Genomic DNA, 17,310 nt, shown 5'->3' with positions numbered 1-17,310 from the left:
CTGTGCTGCCTTCCTCATTTGTGTGTTTTCTGAGTCAGCATTAGCTAAATTTTCCAGAGAGCCATCCACAAAGTATAGCCTGGCCAGGGGACATCATTCATTTCCTCCAGTGACCTTGACAAGTCAGAAGCTTGAAAGCAGGGAAATCGGATGTCTCAGTTATGAGGTGGAGCAGAGAGGGCCCCAACATATTTCTGGAAGTCTTCATTAATACTGGTGATTGAGTGCCTCCCTCTGTTACTGTGGCCATCTGAGGTGCTTCCCTGGCTCTGAAGGGGTTGACACAATGTCTAAGGCCTTCAACCTGGTGTTGCTCCTTGCCTACATCTGGACCACGAGGATCCTGGTCCAAAGCTCTCTGCGAGTAGAAGGTAGGTTTCTTACCAGATTTTTTCACTATGGCGAGGCAAGATCTTGCGAACTGTGCTAAGGCTATTGAGCTCTGGACTATATATTGCTGAGAGTGGGGGAAACTCTCAATTCCAATGGAAGATCTAATCGGTAGTACTGCTCTGCCGGAACTATTTTCACCGTATTCTCAACCTCAACGAAATGATGTACATTTATCTTTACATCATTTTCACTTTTATTTTTAGTTATGGAAAATTTTTAAACAGAATATTTTGAAACAAAACATTGAGGAGACAATTTTTTTTTAAGTGTATCATTAATTGCTAGAAAAAGAAGAACACGTGTAAGCTTAAAAGTGTTCATTAAAGAATTAAACCATGATTGTGAACATTTTAAAACTCCCGATAAGCCTTAGGAAAAAATTGGTAACTTTCACTAAATATTGGCCTATTTTGTATTTTTGGAAGTGTCAGCATGATTATTTTAATTTCTGTTTACTATACTATGTTGTTGTTAGGTGCTGTCAAGTCGGTTCCAACTCATAGCGACCCTATGTAGAACAGAACAAAATACTGCTCAGTCCTTTGCCATCCACACAATATACTATAGATTGAATGTAATCTTTTTAATATGCAATCAGTAGCAAATTAACAGAAAAAAATCTTTGAAAATATAGGTTTGAAAGCTAGCCATAAGCTCTCCACCAAAAGAATGACTTTGAAATAAAGAGATTTCTGGATTTTTGAAATGCCTAAATGGAAACCTCATTCTGCGCTATCGGCAAAAAGTTGTAACCACAAATCACTCATTACAGCTCTGGGCAAATGAATATTTATTTGAGTACTTTAGCAGGAAAATTGTGCGTTCCTATGCTGGAAGATGCCCTAGGGTATAAATATGTTGGGAACAGAACTGAGATCCAGAATTGATTCATATATTGTTATATTTAATTTTATAAGAGAGGTCACAGGAATTGTTTGTTTCCAAATACCAAAACTGTTAGTTTCAGGTGAGTTTTGTCCTCTTCGAAATCCCCTTTGGGAGACTATACACTATTACCACAATGCTGCCATTTTTCAAGCTATTTTGGAAATTGTCCTTTGAAAACGACTCTATCACTCTCTTTGGACCATCCTCAATAATAGCAAAGTTTTGTAAGGAAATTAAATTTTTGGAAACAACCAAAAGTTATTCAGAACTATGACTGAGGAATAAGATGGTTGATGAAGGTGGAAGGATGGGATGGGGAGTAGTATTTTTGAGGACCTGTTACATAGACACACAGATTAGTTAGGTATGTGTGTTTGTGTGTGTATAAATTCATTTAAGCCTCTCAACAAGATATTTTTATAGATGAAGAAATACGTTTAGAGAGACCAAGTTACTTTCCCAATGTCATGCAGGCAGTAAATAATAAAGCTTAGATGTGAATTCTGGTCTGATTCCTAAGCATAGACTATTTCTACTAGCCTGCTGTCTCCTAAGAACTCCTATTGTAGGGGTTACTGGAGTATCCCTTGGACTCTAATCCCTGCTTGTTTTTTTTCCTAAATGAAATAGAAAAGCATAAAAATTACTAATGTTTGCTAACTGCCTACTGTGGGCCCTGCCTCTGCTAGGTATAAGTTATCTAGCTTAATTCTGACAAAAATCCTCTGAGGAAGATACAATCATCCCCATTTTACAGATGAGACTACTGACTTGCCCAATGTCCCACAGCCAGGAAAGAATAGAAGAAATATTCAAAGCTAGGTCTATTTTCTGAGAATAGATCTGTTATCACTCAAAATAATTTTTAGAGTAAAAATGAAGTATGATGAGAGAGTAGCAAAACCTCTTTATGGTGTAATTAATAAACCTTCTCTGCAGGCAGTTCCCAAAGAAGCAGACGTAGAGGTTTGCACAACAGCACACCCATGAGCTAAATGAGGCAAACTCCAGGACAAGTAGTGTATTTGGAGAGTTTAGCTCTCCGTGTGTGTGTGTGTGTGTGTGTGTGTGTGTGTGTAGCTAAATGAGGAAAACTCCAGGACAAGTAGTGTATTTGGAGAGTTTAGCTCTACGTGTGTGTGTGTGTGCACGTGTGTGTGTAGAACAGTAGGAGATAGAACTGGAGCTTTAGAGTCAGGCGTAATTGGATTTGTGCCCCCAATCTGCCACCTAGTATCTCTATGTCTTTGGGTTTAGGAAAGTCACTTAATCTCCCCGAGCCTCAATTTTCTGTTAAAAGAAACAATGTCTGAAAATGATACTGGTGAGGAGTGAGCTTCTTGGCTGAAGTAGACACATGAGACTATGTGGACAGCTCCTGTCTGCAGGCAAGATGAGAAGGCAGAGGGGGACAGGAGCAACTTGAATGGGCACGGGGAATACAGGATGGAGAGGAGGAGTATGCTGTCTCATTGGGGGAGAGCAGCTAGGGGTACATAGCAAGGTGTATATAAGTTTTTGTATGAAAGACTGACTTGATTTGTAAACTTTCACTTAAAGCACAATAAATTAAACGAAAGATAGTGTCTGGCATGTAGTAACATCAACGGATGATCAGTGTTGGTATTAGTATTAGTATCAATGTCAGGGAAACCCTGGTGGTGTAGTGGTTAAGTGCTATGGCAGCTTACCAAAGGGTCTGCAGTTCGAATCCACCAGGCGCTCCTTGCAAACTCTATGAGGCAATTCTACTCTGTCCTATAGGGTCATTATGAGTCGGGATCGACTCGACAGCACTGGGTTTGGTTTTTTTTTTTTTAATCAATGTCTTTACTGGTACGGGTATGAATATTTGTACATACAGTTATAAGAAGCTGTTCTGCCACCCAAGTCACAGACATTCACGTTAAGGTGTTGACTCTGGTGTCTCTTGGTGTGAGTAGGGTCTGGTCACAAACAAAGCCATCCTCAAATACTGTACTTTACGTACATATCCCTGTCCTCTACTTCCTGCTCCAGAGCACAGTATGGTTGTTTTGGAGAACTTGGAAATGCTCCTTCCCATGTTTGCAGGGAGAAACTCCCTTTAAACACTAACCTAGAAAGTGGTCAAAGTATTTGATTGGGCATCTAATGCAGTTATGTGTAAGCAATCACTTAGGAGGTTGAAATGCCCTTTCATTGACTTTCATGAATGAAGGCCAATAGGAATAATGTACCCAAATGTAATGCAACTTGGCTATTTCATACAGGTCTATAAATCCCAGAACCCAAAGTTCTCTTGACCCCATTAGGTTATGAGTAAATATATGATTCACATCTTAAACTGTTAAGCTGCCTAATCTTCCCCAGAGGGATAAATCATTAGGAGACTAAAACCCAAATGCTTTGAAGATAACATAATGATAATGTTGCCTATGATTTATTGAGTACCTACTATGTGGCAGGCAGTATGCTTAGCATTTTTATTAGAATTAACTCATTTAATTCTCACATTCTATGAAGTATATAGTTATTCTTTCAATTTTATAAATAAAGAAACTGAGGTACAAAGAGATGAAGTAACTAGCCTAAGGTCACAAAGCTAGCTAGAAACACAGCCTAGATTCAAGCCCGGGTCTGACTCTAAAACTCTATTGTTGATGTTTTTGTTAGGTTCTGTCAAGTCAGTTCTGGCTCATAGCGATCCTATGTACAACAGAATGAAACACTGCCCGGTCCTGCACCATTCTCACAATCATTGCTATGTTTGAACCCATTGTTGCAATCACTGTGTCAATCCATCTTGTTGAGGGTCTTCCTCTTTTCCACTGACCCTGTACTTTACCAAGCATGATATCCTTCTCCAAGGACTGGTTCCTCCTGATAACATGCCCCAAGTATGTGAGACGAAGTCTCACCATCCTCACTTCTAAGTTTAAGTCTTAGTTTCTCTGCCACAGATCAAAGTCAGTACAAGGCTCACTGCCCCACTCCTCTATGGACTTCTGAGTAAGCCCGCACCCCAATGGTCAGAGACAACTTGGAACTGACAGAGCCCACATTCTTTTATTCCAGGTGCAATATTTTCAGCCCATCTCAGAAATAATGGCATCCCCACTCACATTAAGAGTCTCTGAGTGGCTCAAATGATTAAGCGCTCCACTACTAGATGAAAGGTTGGTGGTTCAAACCCATTCAGAGGTGCCTTGGAAGACAGGCCTGGTGATGTGCTTCTAAAAGTTCACACCCTTGAAAACCCTATAGAGCAGTTCTACTCTGCACACACAGGGTCACCATGGGTTGGAAATGACTTGATGGTAACTAACAACAATAAAAACTCACATTGATTTGGAGTATTACTATTAATCAGAGCTCTGAATTCTATCTTAAAGTCTTAGACCCTTCATTTTATAGACTCTAGAAAGGCTTGCAGCAACTGCATCACCTAGAACCATCCAAAGAACTGGTATCCAAAGCCCCTACATGATAAACAAGTCACATTAATGCAGTAGGATAAGATGGACCTCCATCTGGTGAAATCTGCAGCTTGTACCAGAGCAAGCAACCATCTAACCCAGCAGGCTGCCCTTCTGGGAAATGCCCAGCCTGTGCCCTGCTTTTTCTAGACCCCACTCCCAGCCACGCTGATGAATCAAGACATTAATGCTCTGCTAGGAAGGAGAGCCAGTGGGTGGGGATGAGGACAGCAGCACACTGAGGATCTATGATTCCTTTGCAGAGGTTTCCATCTTGGTGCCATGCAGAATTGTGGGAATCACCCTTGTGGGCAAAAAGACAGCTGAGCAGCTGAATTTCACAGACGCCAAGGAGGCATGTAGGCTACTGGGCCTAACTCTGGCCAGCAAAGCCCAGGTTGAAACAGCACGGAAGTATGGCTTTGAGACTTGCAGGTGAGAAATGGCTGGCTCCAGTACCATTGCTGGAGTTCTCCTGGTTCTAGGCTCTTGTTTAGCAATAGAGATGATGACTGCTAATCATTTGTCCACTCAACTAATGTGCATTCTGTTACAGCTATGGATGGGTTGAAGATGGGTCCTCAGTGGTCATCCCTCGGATTCTCCCAAACCCCAAATGTGGGAAGAATGGGATTGGTGTCCTGGCTTGGAAGGTTTTAGATCATCAAAGGTTCAGGGCCTATTGCTACAACTCATCTGGTGAGTCACATCCACTTGGAGTGTTTTCCCCTGGTATCTCTAACTCTGTGACTTGTCTAGAAAGAGCCACCTTGAGGGGCAGCAGAGACAATATCTTTCTGACCAGGCTAAAACCTGTTGCTGTTGAAGTGATTTTGACTCAAGGCAGCCTCATGTGTTACTGAGTAGAACTGCTCCATAGGATTTTATTGGCTGTAACCTTTTCATGGAAGCATATATCACAAGGACTTTCTGCTGCAGTATTGCTGGGTGGGTTTGAACCACCAAATTTTTGGTTGGTAGCCGAGTGCAAACCATTTGCATCACCCAGGAACCTACTTGACCAGGCTAGAGGAGGCAGAATTAGGGAAAATGTGACTGGCAAAAAAAGGGAGAGGACATCCCAGAAGACTGAACCTCCCCCACCCCATTCACCCACCCACCCATCCTATAAGACAAACAGGAAGAAGGGAAGGAAGCAAATGTGTACAGTGCATTTAGTGGTTCACATGCCTACTTATTATCTCATAGCCAGCCCATGCCTGTCCAATAGCCTAGCCTTCCTGCCAGCTGTCAGTGTGATGATATGACACCCAGTCCTATGGACTAAACAAGAAGAAGCCAGGGGAAAAGAGCTTTGATTTGTCTGTTTTCTCATGGTGTCCTTTAACTTGTATTCCCATTCCCTATAATCCCTGTGTGCTGAATGTTAGGTCTAGCGTCTTGATTCGATTCATGTTCAATATATTTGGCAAGAATACTTCATAGATGATATTGTATACTTCAAATTACATCACAGCAGAGGCATATAATGTTAGGATGTCCCCACTATCAGTTATGCTGTTTGATTATTTGATTAAGTTGGTGACTATCATCAGATATCTCCAATGACATTATAAAGATTTGTTTTCTCCTTTGCAATTAGTTAAGTAATCTATAGTGTGATATTTTGGCACCATGCAAATATCCTGATCCCCGACAACCTAATGATTTTTTCTTAATGATTTAGGCAACCACTGATGATCCTTGCCAGAATCAGCTATTATGTGGGGGGTGGGAGGGGTTGCAAAATGGCGATTTTCTCAATCTATCCTCCCTAGTCCATGTATTAGCTGGCATTCTTCAATAAGGAAGAATCAATCTTTCCGTCTCATCCCTTCCTCCACTTTTTACCATGGACTCATGGCATTTTACTTATTCGGAGTGTTATACCAATTTTACAATCGTGATTATTCCTTGGATGCTCAAATTGTCCCAAGTTTGGCCACTGGGAGCCCCTTCTGTTTAACTCTTGTGTCTTTTATCCCACTAATATTTGAATACTTCCCTTTCTGACATAATAACATGTCCCAGGCTCAATTTGTACTTTCTGTGCTCTAGTTAGGGAATCAGTCATTTCTCCAAGGGGCCCTGGTTCCTTTTGATGGAGGATGGAAATTCAAAACCAAGACCTGGATCCTCAACTTCAGTACTACTGGAGTTTTCATTGCTTCTCAGTTCTTTTTAGTGGAAAGATAGGAAATATATATTTTTAATTATGAGTTTATATTATTATTTCCAACTAAATTTAACAATTCAAGTTTTTTTTTCTTAGTTTACCTTGTTTCCTTGTTTTATATGTGTCTCTCTTCCCTTATATGCGGAGTCTTGGTTACCAATTAAATATTGATATATCTTCTTATCCTACAATAATTTCAAAAATTATAGAATCAATATTATTAGAAGTAATAACCCTACTGAGTGAAATTTAAATTTCTTTCAAATTTTTTTTCAATTCTTCAAAGATACTCCTTTTGCACACAGAGAATTGTGTGTAAAAGCGATTTGAAGAAATTCACAACTTTGTGTGACTATATAATCGTTTTGAAATATATTAGGTTCTTTTGCTTCTGTTTGTGATCAATTTTAGAGCTTGAATTTTCTCCTATTTTGATTTTCTTGAATAGGTAAAACAATTTCATGATTCAAGGGCCAAAAATATATTTAAAAAAATATACTAAGAAAAGTCTCATTCCCAACCTTTCTACCCTGTTCACACCCACCATTTTCATTCATTTCTGATTTATCCTTTTGTGTTGCTTTTTGCAGTGTGTGTGTGTGTGTGTGTGTGAGTATGTACGTGGTCTTCTTTTCCTTTCTTTATTACCAAAAACCAGCATACCATATACACTACTCTGTACATGGCTTTTTTCACTTAAATCCTAGAAATCACTCTGTATCAGTTCATAGAAATATTTCTCAGTTGTTTTTATGGCTGTACAACACTTCATTGTGTAGATGTGTGATAGTTTATTCAACAGGTTCTTTATTGATGGACTTTTGGTTTATTTCCAATATTTTTCCAGTAATACTGAGTTAAATAACCTTGCAAATATGTCATTTCATATTTATGGAGATGTATTTTCAGGATAGAAGCTTGAATGTCCAAAATGTGTGTGTTTTTGCCAAATTTGTGAGGATCAGAGTTGCCCTAATCCTCATTCTAATGCTAATCCTAAACCTTATTCTTTTTTTTTTTTCCTTTTTATTGCTGTTTTTGTGAGGTTTGGGGATCAGAGTTACCCTAATTCTACCAGAACCCTACTCTAACCCTTATACTCATTTTCTTTATTGCTATCTTTGTGAGCTTTGGGGATCGGACCAAAATGCTTTTAATGGTTTCATACACAATGCTGTTTCAAGACCTTGCTCGTGTGGTTCCTTCTGTCACAACACTCATCCTCTTCATTACCTGGCTAACTTGCACTTTTTATCCAAGTCTCACTTATGAACAGATAGGCGAAGGAAATGAATTCTTATACACCTTATCTATTATTGCTCATACATTCTGCTAGGCCTAGACATTTATCTCATTAATCCTCAGGAAAATGAAACAAAGGAGCCCTGGTGGAACAGTGATTAAGCACTCGGCTGCCAACCGAAAGGTCGATGGTTTGAACCCACCAGTCACTCCACAGGAGAGAGATGCGGCAGTCTTGGAAATTCAATGATTACAGCCTTGGAAACCCAATGGGACAGTTCTACTCTGCCCTATAGGGTCGTTATGAATCAGAATCGAATGGACTCAACGGTAATGGGTTAAATGAAACAAGTGTATCATTTCTACTTTCGAATAAGAGACAGAGATGGGATTTAAATCTTGAGCTAACAATATTGTGCCATCCTACTCCCATGAAACACCTTCCATGGTGATGCCCACATATAACATACCAGGCCTCGGGTGGGTTCTGGGTATCAATATTTTTAAAATGGTTTCCAAATGGTTCTGATGTGCAGCCAGGATTCAGAATCACTTTCCTCTAGAAGATCTCTAAGTTTTAGGGTTCCAGATACTTCTGGATTCTCCTAGTTCTGTGCAATTACTCTCAAATTATACTCCTTCACTTCTGCATGTCACTCTCCACTGATAATTATGTTACCCCCTGCTCTACAGCTTTTGTTGACCTCCCATTTGAGAGTATTATATAAACCATGAGGCTTCATTAACATTTTGTATACCGTACTGGGAGGTTTGTGGACCTCAGTTGAAAATTCTCTCCCCTACAGAATAATTCCAAATGCTCTAACATGATAACCGCGAATCTTGATACTCTGGTCTCAGTCTATCTTTCCAGTCTCATCTCCTGCTTGCAGTCTTTCTCATTCCCAATCGTATACACACCCTACACTCCAGCCACACCGTGTTCTTTGTCATTTTTCTGACATACTGACACTTTCAAACTTCTGGACTCTTGGACCACGCTGTTCCCATTAACTAGAATATGTTATTCCCTCTTCCATACTAGATGAACTGTCACTCAGTTCCAGCCCTGCTGGTTTTCTAATTCCTCAAACATGCTAAGTTTATTCTACTTCAGACTCTTGAACTTTCTGTTCTCTTTATTTGGAATGCTTTTGTTCTAGATCTTCAATGACTAGCTACTTTTCACCGTCCAGGTCTCAGCTTAAATATCACCTCGCCAAAGGGGCCTTCTTTTATCAGCCTATCCAAAATATCTGTGCCCAGGGACAGATTACCCAATAAGCAAGGTACACATGGGCTTACTTGTGCTTCGTCAGTAATCTGTAGCGCACAATTATGATGAAACCCATGTGAAATTGTGCACTACAGATTAGTAAGTAAACACAATTAAGTCTGTATGTACCTTGCTCACTATAAACCTGTGCATACCTTTCTTACTGGTTAATCCACACCTGTCTATGCCCCATTCTTCACCCCTACTGGTTTAATCCTTACGTGTTTAATTTTCTTTTCTTTTCACCACTTATCATCCTCTGAAATTTATGTTTTATTTCCTTTTTATTATCCCTATCCTTTCATTAGCATGTAAGCTTCTTGAAACCAGGGACTTTGTCTTACTTGCATCATGTCCCTGACACCTAGAACAATGCCTGGCATAGAGTAGGTGTTTAGTGAATATTTCTTGAATGAATGCATCATTCCTCCATACCCTCCCCAAATGCCATCTTCTCTGTGGATCCCCAGTAATCTCCCCCTACCCTTATCAAAATACTTCTGGAAAGCAGGAATCACGCCTTATTTGTCTCTGTATTTCTAGTTCCCAACATAGTATATTGTATTCAATGTTTTTTGCCACCAATAATTCAAAAACGTTCATTTCCTAAGAGAAGAATTTAGCATATGCTCAAGAACGGGAAATGTAGCTAAAAGTTTGGGGTAGACCACCAATGGATGAATGGATAAACAAATTGTAGCACAAACAGACATACAGTGGAATACTACTGACTTAATGTATGTGTGCTCAAAATGTTTTATCAGTAGTATCCATGACCTTGGTTGGTAATTTATTTAATTTTCAAAAATGAATTGTGTTAATGGAATGATGTACTTGATAGCTAACATTCCAGCAGATGCTATCTACTGCTGCCACAGATTACTAGGGATTTAAAATAAATGCAGCTTTATATTATAATAATATATTGCATGGTTCTGCCATTTATTAGGTATGGGACCTTGGGTAAGTTACTCAATTTCTCTGAACTTCAATTTCCTCCTATATAAATTAGTGTCTGATAAATTGTTAAATAATGGGATAACTATTTAAACATCGAGTACCATGGTTGACTCAGAGTAAGACACTCAACAAATGTTAGCTTCCTCTCTGCCACAAACAATACATTTGAAAGCAAACCCAGATCCCTGCTCTTCTTCCCGCCCCGCTAACTTTTTTTATTTTAACTTTTTTTGATGAGCACTGAGAAGTCTGGCTTTGGAAGATCCTTTTCTTGAGGTGGTGTCATGTGTGTATATTTGATCCCATCTACTCCTTCCTTCCTTTCCTTTTTTTCCTTTCCTCTTCTAATATTTATTGAGCAGGCACTATGCACCATGCACAATACATATACCATGATGAACAAGATAGACAGGGTTCCTGCTTCCAGGGAGATGACAGCCCAGTGGAGAAAAGTGTGATGAAAAACTACAACAAGAGAAGTATATGGTGGTACTAGACATATGCATAGGGTCCCAATCTAATCAACAAGTCAGCCTGAGAAAGAAACGTTCAATCTGAGACCTGAATTGTGAGTAAGAGCTAAAGAATGAGGAGGCAAAGAGTTTAATTGGTAAAGAAAGCATCGCAGCCAAAGGCTTGGATGTGAGAGAAAACATGTCAAAAACTAAAGGAATTTCAGTTTGACTGGAGCATTGAGAGAAAGACTGATCAGATGAGACTGGAGATGTCAGCAGGGCCAGATCATGGAAAGCCTTATAGGCCACACAGGAGGGGGCAGTCACTGAAGGATTCTAAGGAAGGAAGCGATATGACTAGATTTACATCTTGGTAAGATTGTTCCTGCTACAGTGTAGAGGGACTGGAAGAAAGTAAGACTGGAGGCAGAAGAATCAGATAGGAGCTTTCTGTAATACTTACTTGTTTCATTCTTCCCTCTTGTGACAGATACTCGGATTAACTCATGCCTTCCAGAAATTATCACCACCAAATATCTCATATTCAACACTCAAACTTCAACATACACAACAGAAATTAACGTCAGTGACACTACATACTCAATATCATCCCCTTCCTCTGCCCCTGCTCTTACTACTGCTCCTACACCGGCTTCCACTTCTACTCCACGGAAACGAAAATTAATTTGCGTAACGGAAGTTTTTATGGAAACTAGTGCCACAGCTACAGGAAGTGATTCATACATTGGAAGTCAAGCAGCATTCAAGAATGAAGTTGCTGAGTTTGGAGGTAAAAGCTTTCTGTGTCTGTATTATGTATTTGTATATAACAGGCAATACATCCAAGATAGCCTGTCTCTAGATTGGTCACTGAGGACCTGGCAAATACAAATAAAATCTTAATGCAAACTCAACGTTCAAAAAGTAATGGAACTTGAGAGCTGTAAAGAGCCTTAATAATTAAACTAAATACTGTGAGGCTAGAACAGCCTCAAAGACTTTAAAAAATAAATTACTGTAATTCACTATCTGTTAATATGTAGAAGTTCTTTTAAATATATATATATATATCTTCAAGGCCTTCTACTAGGAAGTTTGTTCTTCAATAGAGAGTCTTGCACTTAATTAGCTCTGCAGAGAGGAAATGAACTCCTTCTGTCATTCTGTAACTTACAGAATAGAGGCAAGCCTGAGGGGCAGGGCCAAGGAGCAGGAAGCAAAGGAGCAGATATGGGCCAAACACCATGAGTGACCCGTATGTGGTCTCAGAGAAGGGTTTTCTCCTACACTAGCTCTTATTTCAATAATTTGTAAAGATGCATCTTTAAAAGAGCAACACATGACAACGTATAAGTGAAAGACCAACAGGCCATATCTCTGTTTCCTCCAGGTGTTCCCACAGCTCTGCTGGTACTTGCTCTCCTCTTCTTTGCTGCTGCAGCTGGTCTTGCAGTCTGCTACGTGAAAAGGTGGGGTTGCTAGCACATTGCTAGTCTTGGAATTTGTCATATCCCTGTCTTATTACTGGCATTTTCTTGGTCAAACTGGAGATGCCGGTCCTCTTACATTATAAATTATCTCCCACCTCTCACCTCCCAGCCACCCAATCTTTCCTACTTTTTCAGCATATGCATTTCATCCAGATTTTAGATATAGGTCAAAGGCTATTCCTTTGAAAATTAAGAAAAAAGAAAAGATTGGCATCTGGGGAAAAACTACATGTTTTATTTGGTCTTATTCTTGGTTGTGGTGCAAGGGTTCTGAGGTCAGCCTAAAGTTAGGCTTGTTAACTTATTATTTTATTTAAATGAATCCATTAAGGTGAGGATGTGTTAAAGTATTTGTGCATGTGTGTATTAGCATCACTCTGAAATGAAGGCACCCAGTGTACACTGCCAACATGTGCCATCACAGATAAAGCACTGTCTATTGCTATGTGTGCTACATGAAAGTCTCACTTTAATTTTATGTTTGTGCCTAAAGGTATGTGAAGGCCTTCCCTTTTACAAACAAGAGTAAGCAGAAGGAGAAAGGTGATGATAGCAACCCTACTGAGGAATCAAAGGAAATGGGTAAAAAGACAGAAGACTCCAAGAGTCCACCCAAAGCTACAGTGCGGTACCTGGAAGCTGAAGTTTAGATGAGAGAGAAATGAGAGGACAAACCTAAGGCTGGCTTGTTTCTTGCCTAAATATCCTGTCCCCAGCTGAGGAAACCAAGAGGGCCAAAGAACCAAAGAAGAAAGTCCACCCTTGGTTTCTAACTGGAATTAGCTCAAGGCTGCCTTTAGACTATGGAGTTCATCAAAGGAAACTCTCTTCTTCTTACTATAATCCTTTCTGGATCCTATCTTCCTACCTCCAAAGCTTTCCACAGCCTTTCTAACCTGATTATGTCCTAATAAAGTCCCAGTGGGAGAAAGAAATTTTGCAAAGCCCAAGAAGCAAAAATAGTTCATCAGTACACATTTGCAAAAAGGTCTCTACCCTCTACGCTGGCTGGGAATAGATGAGTTGGGAGCCAAAGAGCCACTGAGTCCATCCACGCTTTCTCTACTGACTTCACAGCCCAGATCCTTTCTTAGATCAGAAAGAGAAACACTTACACCACTCTGGCATGTCTTTCTGAGCTAGGCAAGAGCAAAAGGAAGGAAGGAAAGTTTAGCAAATGAAGGCCATGGAGATTCATGTGACTAGAGGTATAATCTCTGTAAAGGCAAAATAAATAGATAAAAAGAATGAAGCCAAAGACACTGACAGTATATTTTCAGCAGGAACTACAAACACAGACAGGGTCAAAGCATTCTTCTCCAAATAATTTGAGTTGGAATCACTTTTTATAACATACGCACACTTTCTTTAATCTCTCTCTATTACTGCTGCTATTTTCTCTAGAAGAAACAATCTATTTTTACAAGAAAAAAAATACTCTCTTAAAAACTAAGATTTAAAACTCAGATAAAAAAAGCTGTACTTTTATCTGAGTAACAGAAATTATTACTGAGGAAAATTACTATGTTAAGAAATAATAAAATTCAACAAACATTTACATCTACTATATATCAGGCACTGTGCAAGGTGTTACACTCTGTAATTGAATGTTATTTTTAAAATTGCATATAGTAGAATGTTATCTGAAACTGATTTTTTTACATTTTTGATATACCTATGTTATCCACTTCCAAAACTGATGTTATTTTGCTAACACTAATCTATTCTTTATTTTCTCTAAATGGCAACCATCCTAACCTTAAATTATTATTAACATACCTAAGAAGTACATTATTACCTCTGCATATCAAAGCACATTTTTTATGCCGTTAACAAATGTATTACTAGCTCTCCTATTCCAGCAAGAAGAGCCTGAGAGGTGCAGAAATATATGGACTGAAAAAATAAAAGCAATTAGAAACCTTCTTTGCTCTCTTGTTTACTTAGATACATTATACCTTTCATACAAAATTGAAGGACCAAGTCACACTCTGTTGTTTGCAAAAGAGGGATGACTTTGGTTGTTAAAAAAGAAACATACGTAAACCCAACAGTATGTACACCACCATGTGCGGCCATTCTTGCCCAAACAGTCTTATTTTAAGCTTGTCAGGTACATACACATAAATCAGTCCTTTACTTGGGATTCAGGTTTGACATTCTAACCTGTTTCAGGGTTCACAAGGGGAGCCAGAGATTCAGAATAGCCCATTTGTTCTGCTTCTCTAGCTTTCCCTCTCTCTAGTCTTCCCTCTCAAACTATTAATATCTTCTTCCCCTAGCCAGTGACCCCACAGTTCCATGATTCTTCTAGCCCAGCGGTCATGACCTGCCAGCATAGGCTTTACTGGTTGGCTCACAGAGTATTACCTTAAAATTGGGTTTAATTGCCAAGAATTAAAAATTAAGAGATTTCACATATTTATATTTCTGGGTTCCCTTGAAAAATAGGAATATCTGAAGATAGAGAACCCATATTCCCTTATAGCAAAAGTTATGCTGAATAGTGGCTGCTCCCTTTAAATGGATCATTTCTCCATTTGACCACAGTCCTCACCACTCTCTATTGTACCCTAACGCTAAAGTAAATGTGTCATTCCTTATGGATTTTGTAATACTGGTACCTTTTTTCCACACCCAGCCCATTTTACTTATTTACATCACCTGCCTAGCCTTGTATGAGTTTGAAACTCTGGTTTGTCAGTCTTTTAAGTTTCATCAGCTTCATCCCAGTTCTCAGGGAGTGAAGGAGGAAAAGGGCCTAAGTAGTGGTCTTCTCTCTTTGATCTGTGGGTATTAACTAGATCTACCTGCGAGATAATGAGGACCTTAGATTGAGATGATAGTATGGAATGGGTTAATCCCAAGGGTAGAAGTATGATGCAGTAGCTAAAACCTAAGGCTCTGGAATAGACAAAATGGATTTGAATCCATGTTCTGCCATTTATAAACTATGAGACCTTGAGCAAGTTGTTTCACCTCTCTAAGCCTGTTTTCTGTAAAATTGAGATGATAATGGTTTCTACCTTTTATCATCTATCTTTTAAGACTGTAGTGAAGCTTAAATGAGATCATACATATGGAATGGTGCCTGAGAACTTTAAAAAAAAAATGAAACCAGGAGACATTTTTAAAGAAAGTATAGGATTAGCCTGGAAGCCCAGAAGGAATGCTGGAGTCATTTTGAATCAGAAGTTGTGGAGCTCAGGGTGCTATCACTGTGGTCCGTTTGTTCCTCTGGGAGATATTCCATAAAAATGTAGGATTGGAATATCAATGAAAAATAAAAACTGGCAATCTAGATTTGGAAATCATCTGAATACAGGTGATGGTTGAAGTTAAGAATACATGAGCTCCCCAAATGCTTAAAAATAAAAGCAGAGGACTGAGGATACAGCTTAAGTAGAAGCCAGGAGGGCAGGCTCAGTGAGATATAAAAAACCTCAAAGTGCAGCATCCTGGAAGATGATGGAGCTTTAATCTTAATTGTAGGTGACTGCTTGTTCCGCTGTATCCTACACTGATACAATTAAAGGCAGCCATGAATCCTGGGGAAATGCACTAGACTACTGGCCAGGAAATCTGGATTCTAACCCAGTTTAATTAACTTGCTCTGTAGTCTTAGATGAGTCACTTCCCATCTTTGGATCTCAGTTTCCTCATCTATAAAAGAAGAATGTTATTAGACCAGATGATTTTTCCACTTTATGATTCAATGAATTACATACAGGAAGTTAAAAAGGTTTACAATCCATAGCTGTTCCAAGTCTCCCTCACATATTCCTACAGTCCTGTCACAGATGTTTAGTGACCTTATAAAAAAAGGCAGAGGCATTGGACGTACTTTCCTAGAGAAAATATGCCATTTTTAAAGTTTCTTAAAATTTCCTGGTCTTCACTACAGGACAGTGTTTACTACAATTTTATTGGAACTTCTGTGTTCCCTTTAACTAGAAAATACCTACATAAACTAGAAAAATCTGAATACACATGAATTACAAGATGCATTACCAAAGAATCATTCTTCTTATAAAAGAATTAACTTAGAGGTTTCTTCTTCCATAAATCTTACTATTTGTATTTAGGGCTTCCTACAAATACTTTCCTACACTTTTTTTTATATGTAAGAAAAATAAAGATTTCCTTCTCCTTCTACAAAATAACATCACAGTTCCTATTCCATAGAGGTTTCTAATATATTCTATTACGAGTTTTTAATTCTTAATAAAGTAATCCTTATTACTTTCGTCTTCTTTTTTTACATTCTAGCTAATATGCTTTTGCAAAGTTAAAAATGCTGCAGTGATGAGAAGGAACTATCAAGAGATGTCATTAGTTACACTAATTTTAAAATATTTTAGTCTCTCCTTTAGTACCATTCTTACTACACTCTCCGTGAGGTAGAAAAAGATTATAAATACTGGACCCATTTTATAAAATAGAAGGTAATTTGTACAGAGTGATTTTCCTGACTTCCAGGCTCAGATTAAGCTGAAATACAGAGCCTTTTAAAGTGTAATTAGATATGTCTCTCTCTTTTTTTTTTCACAAATTTATTGAGGTATAATTGGCACATAATAAATGGCATATGATTACAGTATATAACTTGAGTTTTGACATATGAATACGCCTGTGAAACCATCACTATAATCAAGGTAATGAACATATCCATTACTCCAAAAAGATTCCTCCTGCCACTTTGTGATACCGCCCTCTCACTCATCCCCACCCATCCATCCCCTTACTCCCAACCCGAGGCAACCACTGATCTGCTTTTTGTCACTATAAAGTACTTTGGATTTTTGAGACTTTTATATATAAATGGAATCACACAGTACATATATTTTTTTGTCTGGCTTGTTTCACTCTGCATATTTATTTTGAGATTCACCTACATTGTTGAATGTGTCAATTGTTAATTCCTTTATTGTGGAGTAGTACTCCATTATGTGGCTGTACCACACTTTGTTTT

At 38.8% G+C, this 17,310-nt stretch overlaps 1 protein-coding gene and 1 long non-coding RNA gene across 2 annotated transcripts in view; one reads left to right on the top strand and one right to left on the bottom strand.

Annotated features, from left to right (window-relative positions):
- The window catches only part of LOC126079395 (uncharacterized), a 33,641-nt gene extending 26,541 nt beyond the window's left edge, over positions 1–7,100 (bottom strand). Inside the window, exon 1 of the long non-coding RNA XR_007518207.1 lies at positions 7,017–7,100. This is a non-coding gene — a long non-coding RNA (uncharacterized LOC126079395). The remainder of the gene's footprint in view (positions 1–7,016) is intronic.
- Positions 54–15,322, top strand: LYVE1 (lymphatic vessel endothelial hyaluronan receptor 1). The gene is made up of 6 exons (XM_049890386.1): positions 54–371; positions 5,003–5,174; positions 5,296–5,438; positions 11,339–11,638; positions 12,239–12,317; positions 12,832–15,322. The coding sequence occupies exons 1-6, from the start codon at positions 287–289 to the stop codon at positions 12,986–12,988; spliced, it is 936 nt and encodes a 311-aa protein (XP_049746343.1). The 5' UTR covers positions 54–286; the 3' UTR covers positions 12,989–15,322.
- The last annotated feature ends 1,988 nt before the right edge of the window (positions 15,323–17,310 follow it).

This window comes from Elephas maximus, chromosome 7 (genome assembly GCF_024166365.1).
Source record: "Elephas maximus indicus isolate mEleMax1 chromosome 7, mEleMax1 primary haplotype, whole genome shotgun sequence".
Taxonomy (NCBI): domain Eukaryota; kingdom Metazoa; phylum Chordata; class Mammalia; order Proboscidea; family Elephantidae; genus Elephas; species Elephas maximus.
This window is presented reverse-complemented; position numbering and strand designations above follow the sequence as displayed.

Excerpts from the sequence above, each read along its gene's own strand:
- LYVE1 (XM_049890386.1), top strand. The coding sequence starts at position 287 with ATGTCTAAGGCCTTCAACCTGGTGTTGCTCCTTGCCTACATCTGGACC. Across the intron at positions 5,175-5,295 it reads TATGGCTTTGAGACTTGCAG|CTATGGATGGGTTGAAGATG; the intron begins GTGAGAAATGGC and ends ATTCTGTTACAG. Across the intron at positions 5,439-11,338 it reads CTATTGCTACAACTCATCTG|ATACTCGGATTAACTCATGC; the intron begins GTGAGTCACATC and ends CTCTTGTGACAG.